Raw genomic sequence first — 12,190 nt, 5'->3', positions numbered from 1 at the left:
AGGTGATATTCAAGTAATAGGGCTATACCACAATGACCTTATAGCTACACCAGAACCTAAGCAACATCCTACTTTGCCCAACAGAAAATAAGGACTTAGCCAGGCACAGTGGCTCACCCCTATAATCCCAGCACTTTGGGAGGCTGAGGGAGGTGGATCACTTGAGTTCAGGAGTTCAAGACCAGCCTGGCCAACATGAACATGGGCAATACAAAAATTAGCTGGGCATGGTGGTACACACTTATAATTCCAACTACTTAGGAGGCTGAGGTAGGAGAACCACTTGTACCTGGAAGGTGAAGGTTTCAGTGAGCTGAGACAGTGCCACTGCACTCCAGCTTGGCTGAGTGAGAGACTCTGTCTCGAAAAAAATAAAAATATAAACAAAAGAACTTGTCCAAAATTTTGACTAGTACTCCTCTCATTGTGAACTTTTCTCCATTCACTAAGGCAGCAGTTCTCAAATTTTCTGGATTCAGAAACCCTCTGCACTCTTAAAAACTGAGGAGCCTGCAGAGCTTTTGTTTACACGGTTTATTTCAATCAATATTTACTGTATTCGAAATTAAAACTAAACTTAAATATCCATTTAAAAATAAATGCATTACATGCTGACAATTTTTGAAAACTGTATTTTTCAAAACAAAATATAGAAGGATTACACATTTTTGCATATCATTAATGATTGGCTTAACAGAAGACGGCTGGATTCATATATAGTTTTTGCCTTCACTCTGTGAAAAGTTGCTTCTGGTATTTGAAAAAAAGAAAGTTTGGCCTCCCAGAGACAGGTATTTGCAAGAAGGAGGAATACTTAATGTCCTCCTCTGTTAATTGTGGATATTTGCCTTTAATAATACACCAAAACAAGTGGTACAGGGTTAGAAGCAATGTGAACTCTAAAATCACATTAAGGAACTTTTCATATTGTTACATTAAAATTCACTGATTTATCCCACACTTTGGATTTCTGCCCATGCATGACAGCAGTATCATGCACTGGTCATTTGGAAAAGACAGGTTCACTGAGTTATACAGCATTTCCAAATGTTGACATATTTCATTATGCAATAGCAAAAAATCATGAGTTAGGGCCTGTTGTGGTGGTTCATGCCCATAATCCCAGGGTTTTGGGAGGCTGAGGCAGGAGGATCGCTTGTGCCCAGGGGTTTGAGGCCGTAGTGAGCCACGATTGTGCCACTGCACTTCAGCTTGGGTGACAGAGACTGTCTCCAAAAAAATAAAAATACTAATATTCGTGTGTTAATATCACCATGCATCTCACCAGAAAAGTCTGTCTTGGGAAGTTCTTAAGCTCAAAGTGGCAGACACAAGTTTCCTAAAATCCGAAATTGCTTGAAAGCTTGAACTTTGTCATTGACAAAATACTGTCAGCTGTTTTTCTTGAAGTAAAGGGCTCACTTTAATTTTTGAGAAAACGCTTGCCAGGTAAATCTGAATAACCAGTATGTCATCTTTTCAAGTAAAAAGTATGTTCCAAGAAGAGTTTCTCTTCAGCTCACAACTCAATTGCACACATGCTTTTCCTACTTCAGAAGATAAAAGTTAGGAGTAATTCCCATTTCATCACACAAATACTAAAAATACTGCACACAATGGTCAAGATTTAACAGAATACTTGAATACTTTTTACTGCTCAATCAAGGGCATTTTTAACTGAAATTGCCATTTCTGGTTTTCCTTTTAACTGGAAGTGCATGACAATGAAAAACTCAATGAGCCCTCACCCAGGTTGGCGCTCCTGCCTTAAGCTGAGCTAATAATTTGCTTTTGCACTATCAGTATAAAGCTGGCATAGCAGAAAAGGCAATAATGTAAGGAAAACAGTTTTGACATCTTGCGGAAGCCCAGAGGCCCAAGGGCACATTCTGAGAATTATATCGCCATGTTAAAAGATCACATCTCATATACCTTCACAAAGAAACTAAATTCTACCAGGTCCTAACCGCCTTAGAAAGGTGTTTTTTTTTTTTTTTTTTTTTCTTTTTTGAGACAGAGTATCGCTCTGCCACCAGGCTGGAGTGCAGTGGCATGATGTCAACTCTGCAACCTCTGCCTCCCAAGTTCAGGCGATTCTCCTGCCTCAGCCTCTCAAGTAGCTGGGACTACAGGTTTGCGCCACCATACCCGGCTAATTTTTGTTGTTTTTAGTAGAGATGGGGTTTCACCATGTTGGCCAAGCTGGTCTCTAACTCCTGACCTCGTGATCTGCCCCCCTCGGCCTCCCAAAGTGCTAGGATTACAGGCATGAGCCACCACGCCCAGCCAAAAAAGGTTTTTAGAATTGGAACTAAAGGAATGATAAATCACATGAAACCATTTAAAATCTTAGCTATATCTTTGTGATATATGCATAAAGTTTGCACAGTATTTTTAAGATATGGTCAATCTTTAGAACACCCATAAAAAAGCTACAGTGTTTCCTTTCTGCATTCCTAGTCCTCTGTGGGGGAAAAAACTCATTCTCTCCCCAGGAATTTTCTCTGAGATTAATGAAGCCAAAGGCAGCCACTTGGTATCTGGTTTTTCCTTCTAAATTAATAATTAAATGCAAATACGGTAAGGGAGTCATGTGCCTGTTCTGTTAATAGCCCACTGGTGTGTGGTTATATATACTTCTGGTAAGTCACAGAAACCACGAGAATCAAGAAGTAGGAAGCCTGTGGTTTTCACTCACCTGCTGGCAATTTTTTCCTGTCTGCTTTGGAACCAACCACTTCTCCGTTGATGCCATTAGGCTTTGAAGAAACTGAACTGTCTTCCTGACTAGCCAAATACTGTTTGGTTTGCTCACAAAGCAAAAAATTGTTCTTTTTATTTCCATTCTCTGAGCTTTTCAGCCTGAAATTAGGATGGTTAGGAAGTGTTCCAGGACTTCTTAAAGACTCATGTGGTGGAAGCTTGTTTTCATTTTTCTCAAAATTAAATGGCTCTGTCATCTCAGAAGGAGGTACTTCCAAATTGTTTCTTGACATCATACTAAATGGCGATTTAACACTCATAGAGGCCTAAGGAGAGAAATGTATTGAAAAGACAACTTTTAATTTCAAAATTTCAGAAGAACTGAAGGCTCAGAGGAATTCTCCCAAATATATTTACGTAACAGATAATTCCTATAAAATGATTCCAAAGCAGGTATAACCATGACATCAAAACTTGGCCGACAAGGCACAAGAAAAACACCGATTCTCTGTAAGTATGAACTCTCACAGAAATCAACAGACCAACTCATGAAAAATCAAAAAAGTAAATCTCAGCATTCAACACCATTCCTTACTCGTAAAAGCTTTTGAGGCAACACTAATTGAAAAGGTCTTTCATGTTTTAAAAGAAATATTCCCAACCTAAAGCTTACACCTTAATAGCAAATGCAACAGAAGAGGTCTGTTTAAATCAGGTTGTCACCTACCTTTCTACCTTCTCAGAATCCCTCTACCCTCTCCTATATCCAGTCCTTGAACATGCTGAACGCTCTACCCAGAATGCCCTCGCACTCACTACCTGACCATCCTGCGCAGGCTTCACAATCCATCTCAGCTGACCCCTCCTTCCTCCCATTTTGCCAAGGTCTCTGCTTTTATCATCTCCAGCTGAACTTCCACAAATTGTAATTTATACCTACTGCTTTTAAGGGCCTATCTATGCATCTTTCTCTGAAAGTGAACTGGAAATGTTGCAAGCTTTCCAAGTTTAATTTGTCATGAAGTGTCTCTGAGAAACCTCTATCCAGAAAGGATGCTGGCTTGTTTTTCTATTACTCTTAAAGAATGCTAAGTGCCCTGCCCAGGAGAATTAAAAGGGACAAACACCTCTTCTTTCTCAAGTAGTGACCGATAGCTTTGTCTGCTCCCGGAACAGCTGAGCAGGAGGAAAAATGTCACTGCTGAAACTAGCATGAGTAATATCTAAATGTTGTTTAACATGGTCTTGAATAGAAAAATATAAATAGCAGTTGGTGTCCTACAACTTATCTCATTTCTTACTTTAAATTAGGCCTAACCTAATCTAATGAGAATACAGACAAGATAATGAAATAAAAACAAAAATATACAGGCACACACAAAGGTGAGGAACTCTTATTGGACTGACCCTGAGAAGATCCCTAACAGATTGACTGCAGATGGGTAGCGATGGGGGCGATACTGCGGCTGCCAGGGGAAGTAAAACTGTATGGATAAGCACGCCTAAATCGAAGGGACAGGCTGAGAACTGCAATGTTTTGTGTATAAAAGAGCATTGTCGTTCAATTACAAAAGAAAAATAAAGGCCGGGCGCGGTGGCTCGCGCCTGTAATCTCAGCACTTTGGGAGGCTGAGGCGGGCGGATCACCAGGTCAAGAGATGGAGATCATCCTGGCTAACAGAGTGAAACCCTGTCTTTACTAAAAAATACAAAATATTAGCCAGGTGTGGTGGCAGGCGCCTGTAGTCCCAGCTACTCAGGAAGCTGAGGCAGGAGAATGGCATGAACCCGGGAGGCAGAGCTTGCAGTGAGCCGAAATTGTGCCACTGCACTCCAACCTGGGCAACAGAGTGAGACTCCATCTCAAAAAAAGAAAAAAAAAAAAGAAACTCCAGAGGAATCAGGTGGTGGTGCGGCGGGGGGCGGGGGGCGGGCGGTGGGGGGAGGAATAAAGTGTAGACTCTGTACAAGAAATACAAAGAATGTGCATTAAAATATTAGAGTAACTGCCAGACAAACAGAAACAGATATGTAACTTTAAAATCACAGAAGAAAATCTTAATCCAATAGAAAAAAAAAAAAAATTCAAGTACAGAAAACATCAAATAAGTTGACAGAATCAAGCCCAAGTAATCCAAGTACCAATGAGTTAGTCTTAGTTAAGAGAGAAAAAAGAGATAAACTCAGAAAGAAAATTATTCAGTAAAATGTTAGGCACAAAAGGCATACATATAACCAAATCATATGGTAAGGTTCCAAATAAAAGGACTAAAATATGCTCTATGCAAACAGCTAAAAGATGTAAAGTTAGGCCGGGCACGGTTGCTCATGCCTGTAATCCAAGCACTTTGGGAGGCCAAGGCAGGTGGATCACCTGAGATCAGGAGTTCAAGACCAGCCTGGACAACATGGTAAAATCCTGTCCCTACTAAAAACACAAAAAATTAGCCAGGCATAGTGGCGTACACCTGTAATCCCAGCTACTCGGGAGGCTGAGGCAGGAGAACGGCTTGATCCTGGGAGGTGGAGGTTGCAGTGAACCAAGATCACAGCATCGCACTCCAGCCTGGGCAACAAGAGCAAACTCTGCCTCGAAATAGAAGAAAAAAAAGATGTAATGTTAGTATCAGTAGCACATAAAATCAAACTCAAGATAGAAACTATTAAGACACATGAAGATATTTTACATTGATTAAGAAAACACAGGCTGGGCACAGTGGCTCATGCCTGTAATCCCAGCATTTTGGGAGGCCAAGGAGGGTGGATTACTTGAGATCAGGAGTTTGAGACCAGCCTGACCAACATGGTGAAACCCTATTGCTACTAAAAATACAAAAATTAGCTGGGCATGGTGGTGAGCATCTGTAGTCCCAACTACTCGGGAGGCTGAGGCAGGAGAAGAGCTTGAACCTGGGAGCCAGAGGTTGCAGTGAGCTGAGACAGTGCCACTGCACTCCAGCCTGGGTGACAGAATAAGACTCTGTCTCAAAAACAAAAAACAAACACTCCAAGGAGATAAAGCAGCCAGGAATCTTTGAATCATTATAATGTTGTTTTGAGGTGTGTAAAAAAAATCTGACTGAAGGAGAAGAAATTCAATCCACTATGATTAGGACGCATCTATCTTAGACAACCACTACTCAGAAAACAGGCAGTAGTAAAGACTGTATGAGTTAACAAACTTGACCTAATTGGGACTAATACAACCAAGAACATTCCTTTTTTTCAACACTGAGTGTACACTGGACTGCAAAATCCATCTCGAATACAAAAAAACTAGTATCACACAGGCCACATTCACTCATCACAATACACACAAATCTCCATCTCAGATTATGCTTCACAGAGAATCAGCCTGCAATAGCCACGGGTGAAGGGTTTCTTTTGTTTAGTTTAAAAGTGGTTAAAACAATCACAAAGGAAATGATAGCAAACATAAACACGTGACAATGAAAACTTACCAAAATAGTAAGCAGTCCAGGAAATACTATCACAAAGATGACAAATTTGATACCTTTTCAAAAGTGGGATAAATATTAAGAACCTCCAGATACTGTAGCAGACTCAAACACCATTCCACCTCTAATTTGCCAGCTAGAGTTAGCAACGATACTGGCCACAGAGTTCTCCTGAGGTGGCTTCTGAGAAAGCTCTTCCCTACCCTGCAGAACAGGGACAGATGTGGCTAGCACAGTCCTTCACCCCTTTCTTCCTGCAACACGGTCCTGAGGCCTGGCGACTTATCACACATTTTGTAATCAGGGAGTAACAAGCACAGCCTGAGGATGGTGAAGGAGCAGATGCAGAGCCAGGTGTGTCTGGTGGTTCCTTCACGTCGCCACTCCAGCTCTGGTTTGCCTATGCAGAGACATGCTGAGGCATCAAATAAGCTGTTATTTGCAGGCCAATACAGTAAAATGAATGACAAAAAGGCATGAACAGAATGCAGAGAGGAAGATAAGTTCATAAACACAAGGGGAAAAACATTCAACCCTATAGTTAAAAAAAAATTCAAATTGAAGCAAATATGCAGTTTCCATCTAGTGAGTGCAATTAAAACATTAAGCCACTTATTACTGAAGGGAGTATCAATTAATATGCTCTTTCTGGGAAGCAATTTAGAAATATATATGTATATACCTATGGGTTTTTAAAAAGCCTTCCTAGCCACTGACTTGGTACCTCTACATCTAGAAATCATGCCATTGAAATAATCCTAAATACCAAAAAATCCTATATATAAAAATGTCCATCTAAAATAGCAGAAAAGGCCCGGACGCAGTTGCTCACACCTGTAATCTCAGCACTTTAGGAGGCTGAGGAGTGGTGGACTCCTGTAATCCCAGCTACTCAGGAGACTGAGGTGGGAGAATCGCCTGAACCTGGGAGGCAGAGGTTGCAGTGAGCCGAAATTGTGCCACTGCACTCTACCTTGGGCAACAAAGCGAGACTGTCTCAAAAAAAAAAAAAAAAAAAAAAAAAAAAAATTAACTGTGATGCCTTTAACAGACAGACTATTACACTAGCATTCAGATTCTTAGTTTCCAGAAACACTGTTAAAATGTCTGTTAGAATGGCAAATGAGGCTGGGCGCGGTGGCTCACGCCTGTAATCCCAGCACTTTGGGAGGCTGAGGCGGGCGTATCACGAGGTCAGGAGATCAAGACCATCCTGGCTAACACGGTGAAACTCCATCTCTACTAAAAAATACAAAATATTAGCTGGGCATGGTGGCGGGAACCTGTAGTCCCAGGTACTCGGGAGGCTGAGGCAGGAGAATGGCGTGAACCCGGGAGGCGGAGCTTGCAGTGAGCCCAGACAGCGCCACTGCAGCACTCTAGCCTGGATGACAGAGTGAGACTCCATCTCAAAAAAAAAAAAAAAAAAAACAGAATGGCAAATGAAAAAGCAGGAAAAACCCTGTATATTCAATATAATTATAACTGCAAAAGAAAATCAAAACTGCAGGTTAAAAAAGATGAATGAAACATATTACGTTATAAATAACAATGAGTATTCTGGAGTAGGTGGGTTGATGAGGATATCTTTTTCACTGTCTTTCATATTTTCCAAATTATATTGAATGAATCGTTTTTATAGATAAAAACATTTTTAAGACTGAAGTATCTAACAGTAAACCTTTTTTCCAAAAATGTGGTAACTTAATTCTGAATCAAGTAAAGGATCACAGCAATATTTAAACCATAAAACTAGCGTACAGTTATCTTCTTCTCAAGACACTGAGTTGCATCCTCAGTAGGCTGCTGTGTTACACCTGAGATAGTCTTTCATAACACTATATTTAGTAACTCAGGCTGCCAATCAGTCTACAGTCAGCGCCTCACTACCCTGTATTACAGTTACCTATAGACAGTTATATCTGTCATTTAAATTATTTTAAGTTGCTTGAGTGCAGTACTCTTATTTTTAAAAATCTAAACAAAAATACCTCTGATTTCCTGCAGTATCCACCACGGAGCTTTATAGAACTAGGCATTCAAAAGATATTCATATGATAAAAACTATTTTAAATGCACTATTGCACTGTTTTCATGCCAACCTGTTCACTGAAAATGACACTTGCTGTCTGAAATGACATCTGGCAGTCTTAAGTGATGTGCTTAAGTCTTAAGCACATCAGGCTATGAAGTTTACTGAAATTTAATAACAAACTTCATGTCTCACAACGATTCCTCCAAAATCCAAAAATTAGTAAAAAAATTTGACTTTAGAAACGGCATCAGCGTTAGACTTACTATAAAGTTTAAGTAGCAAATAAAGAGGATTTATACTTAAAAGGTTCACCCTATGGTGGAATATTTGGACAATGTTTGAAGGACTCACCCTATTCAGGAATTTTCATTACAACACCCAGTGCAAATACACATCTACACCTATTCTGGCACCACAAACTTCTGGTTTCATTTGGGACAGCCAATCGTGCTGCATTGGAACCATTTTGTAAAATTGTTCCCTTCCCAACTGTTGCTGCCCTGTAACCACAACCTCTCAAAAACACGAGACTCTTATACTGACATGACTCTCATAATGGAACACAGGATCCCAGACACAGGTTGGCAGCCTGTCAACAGGAAAGTCAGAATGTCCCTGACTTTGAACACTACTACCACTTATGCATTAGCTTTTGGAGCAGGTGGCCAGTACTACTGTGAATCCAGATAAAACGTTCAGTCACCTAAAACCTTTTGGAATTTATTTTTAAATATGCAATTATCATACCATTACACGTACACTGATTTACAGTTTTATGAATGTAATGTAAGCATAGACTTAGGCAGCCACCACAACTGGGATACAGAACAGGCTCTTAATGGTGAATTTATTTTTTTTTGAGGCGTTGTCTCGCTGTTGTCCAAGCTGGAGTGCAGTGACACGATCTCGGGCTCACTGCAACCTCCGCATCACGGGTTCAAGCAATTCTCCTGCCCCAGCCCTCCCAATTAGCTGGGACTACAGGCATGCTCCACCACGCCCGGCTAATTTTTTTATTTTTAGTAGAGACAGGGTTTCACCAGACTGGTCTCAAACTCCTGACCTCGTGATCTGCCCGCCTCGGCCTCCCAAAGTGCTGGAATTACAGGTGTGAGCCACTGCACCCAGCCATAAATTTTTAACATTACAAAACACCAGTAAGACTGAGCATCTATCCCTACTTGGTTTCATCCTGTGTCAACCACTGAGAATATCTGAATCACAAGTAGGCAGGCCCTATGGCATAATACTCTGATTCCCAACCTCACGCTTTAGATTTGATACCCAGGTAAACAAATGTGACAGATTATTGCCGCAAAGGCCCTGAAACCACATGGGTTAACCTCACCCAGTTTTAAAATAAGTAATTTCCCCTATATACAATCTACTACTTTTACATGCTACTAGTGATAAAAATAATATTTAATCATTCTGGAATCCACAGTATTTAAATGTTGATTTAGCTAACACAAAAGGTTAACTAGAAGGGTCTCAACATTTCTTTACGTTAGAGAGTACCTGACTTTCTTAGAATTGGGAATCACTGATGTACCAAAAGAGTAGTGAACTGCCTCATTTCTATAATGCTACAGGCAAAAATGAGGGCTCATATTTCTAGATCTCTTTGTTCTGTACTTCACGCTTTGAACCCACTAAGACCTGAAGCTCCCTAAGGGTAGACCCTCTCTTTTCTTCGGAATCCTACCGGTCCTCCCTGATATTGCTGGGAGCTTCCTAAGATACAGTGGGGGTAAGTCATTTCTTTTCCCTCTAGGACACCACAGGCTCGAGTTATTTTAACATTAAAAGTGCACGCAGAGATACTCAGCTGTCATTTTTTTCCTTCTCTACTGTTTCCTTTCATTTTCCTGGCAATCCTATGTATTTTGCAAGAACCATTCCACTCAAACACTCCGGTTTCGGCTGGACGCCATGGCTCACGCCTGTAATCCCAGCACTTTAGAGGCTGAAGTGGGCGAATCACCTGAGGTGAGGAGTTTGAGACCAGCCTGGCCAACATGGTGAAACGCTGTCTCTACTAAAAATACAAAAAGTAGCAGGGCGTGGTGGCTGGTACCTGTAATCCCAGCTACTCGGGAGGCTGAGGCTGGAGAATCGCTTGAACCCAGGAGGCGGAGGTTGCATTGAGGCAGAATTGCGCCATTGCACTCCAACCTGGGCAACAAGAGTGAAACTCCGTCTCAAAAACAACAACAACAGCAGCAGCAACAAAAAACACTCCGGTTTTAAAGCGACAAAACGCAATGGTTCAGTAAAGCATGAACTCTGAAGTTAGCCAGATAAGTCTCGTCTTCCTCATTTAGCCACACTATCTTGGGGAAATCACTTCATCTTTCTAGGATTCAGCGACTGTAAAATGCGGAGGGCAGTAGTTAACTTCCTCATAAATCCTAATCACGAGGATTAAATGAGAGACGACGTAAATAAATCACTTGGCACAGTGGCTAGTACTTCCTAAGGGCTCAAAGGGCAGCTATTATTTCTGCTTTACTTTTATACCACTCCTACAAGCATAAAATTTCTTCCATTCCTGTGGAACCAGCTTGCAAGTTTAAGATGAAAATAATTTGAGGACTAAAGTATTTTTATTTCGTTATTCCTACAGATAAACAAGGCAGACGTGGGAAGCTGGAATAACTTCCCAAACCCCCCCAGGGCGAGCACCTTACACAGTTCAGATGAAAACGCAGGTCAGCCTCCACGGCCTTGCATTTTAGCACACAGCACCGTGCTGTGCTGCCTCACTAAGGAAGCTGGAAGTATCAGTTCCCTTAGTGCAGAGGCCCAGCAGGGCTAACGTTATTTATAGTAAGGACCCCAGGGCCCAGAAAAGCTATTGGCACACAGCAGGCACTCCTTAAACAAACCAGCGCCAGCTGACCCACATCTAAGTGAATGCCCTAGCGCATCTTCCTTTCCTATAGGAGGAAGGTGGGGGAAAAGAAAGTCTAGTGTTAATATTGTTTGTATTGCAGTTTTTAGTCAAACGAAGGCAGTGAATCCACATGCAAGTTTCTCTTAGAGAGAAGGTGAACGTTTGCATTTGAAGGAGTGATGCCCAGAAGTGCTATTTCCAAACTCAAAGAGAATCCTCCCACACCAAACCCTCCAATCTTAGACCTGCCCGTCGCAGCCAAGGTTCCAAATCTCCTCTCTCCACTTCCATGCCCCTTGTACCCGCTCAACGCCCAACCTCAACGTCCAGCGCCCAACGTCTGGCCCCCAACGACCGAAGTCCCCTCCCTTCCCCTTCATGCAGGCCCTCTCCCTCCCCTATACGCCTGGGAACCCTCACCTGGAAAGGGGCAAGAGGACCAGGGACCCGAACCCGTCTCTGCGGCCTGGCTGTGGTGACGACTGCCTATGCTGGGAGCCCCGCCACCTGGGATGCGCCCGGCACTCCCCTCGCCTCCGATCCCGACTGCGCCCTCCTAGCTCCAGCGCACGCCTGCGCACTCCGCGTCCACGTGCAACTCAATGTGCCCACGTGCTCCCTCCGCCTTCCCCGGAAGCGGCTTGTGGTCTAGTTGCAGGCTCAAAAAGTTCCTTTGCAGAAACTTTATTTTGTTCTAGCTTCTTCTAGAAAGATATCTCTGGCAACGTCCTCGGCACATTTTGGGCGCAAAGATGCAGACTTTGTCTCCTTGAAGGTCACTTGGGTCGCCGTACCCACTTAAAGGTCTTCCAAGGTTTTCCAAATCAACTGCCTCTGCCTGGTCTTAGAAGTTAAACACACACGTGCTCATACTTTTTTTCTTTTCTTCCTGACTGAGGGCATGTGGTTATACCTGTTGGTGTTACTTAAAGACAAGCTTTTTAATTTTTTTTTTTTGCTATGGAACTCTTCTAACAATTTCATAGGAAGGGAACCCTTGTGTACCTGTCATCTAGTTTCTACCTTATCAATTCATGGTTAATCTTGTCTACATCTGCACCCCAAGCACTCTTCCGGCAATGTTTTGAAGCAAATCCG

At 42.1% G+C, this 12,190-nt stretch overlaps 1 protein-coding gene across 2 annotated transcripts in view; it reads right to left on the bottom strand.

Moving 5' to 3' along the window:
- Positions 1-11,636, bottom strand: part of TDRD1 (tudor domain containing 1) — a 54,225-nt gene extending 42,589 nt beyond the window's left edge. The window contains exons 1-2 of one of the 2 annotated variants that reach the window (XM_010363212.2): positions 11,546-11,636; positions 2,699-3,029 (exon numbers count right to left, since the gene is read on the bottom strand). In XM_010363212.2, coding sequence (XP_010361514.1) covers positions 2,699-3,023 — 325 coding nt within the window. In that variant the 5' untranslated portion in view covers positions 3,024-3,029; positions 11,546-11,636. The remainder of the gene's footprint in view (positions 1-2,698; positions 3,030-11,545) is intronic. The other variant, XM_030941010.1, reaches the window with a different exon arrangement.
- Between the last annotated feature and the right edge of the window lie 554 nt (positions 11,637-12,190).

The sequence above is a fragment of the Rhinopithecus roxellana genome, chromosome 11, assembly GCF_007565055.1.
Source record: "Rhinopithecus roxellana isolate Shanxi Qingling chromosome 11, ASM756505v1, whole genome shotgun sequence".
Classification (NCBI taxonomy): domain Eukaryota; kingdom Metazoa; phylum Chordata; class Mammalia; order Primates; family Cercopithecidae; genus Rhinopithecus; species Rhinopithecus roxellana.
Note: the sequence above shows the minus strand (reverse complement) of the source record. Positions and strands in the feature narration are given on the sequence as shown.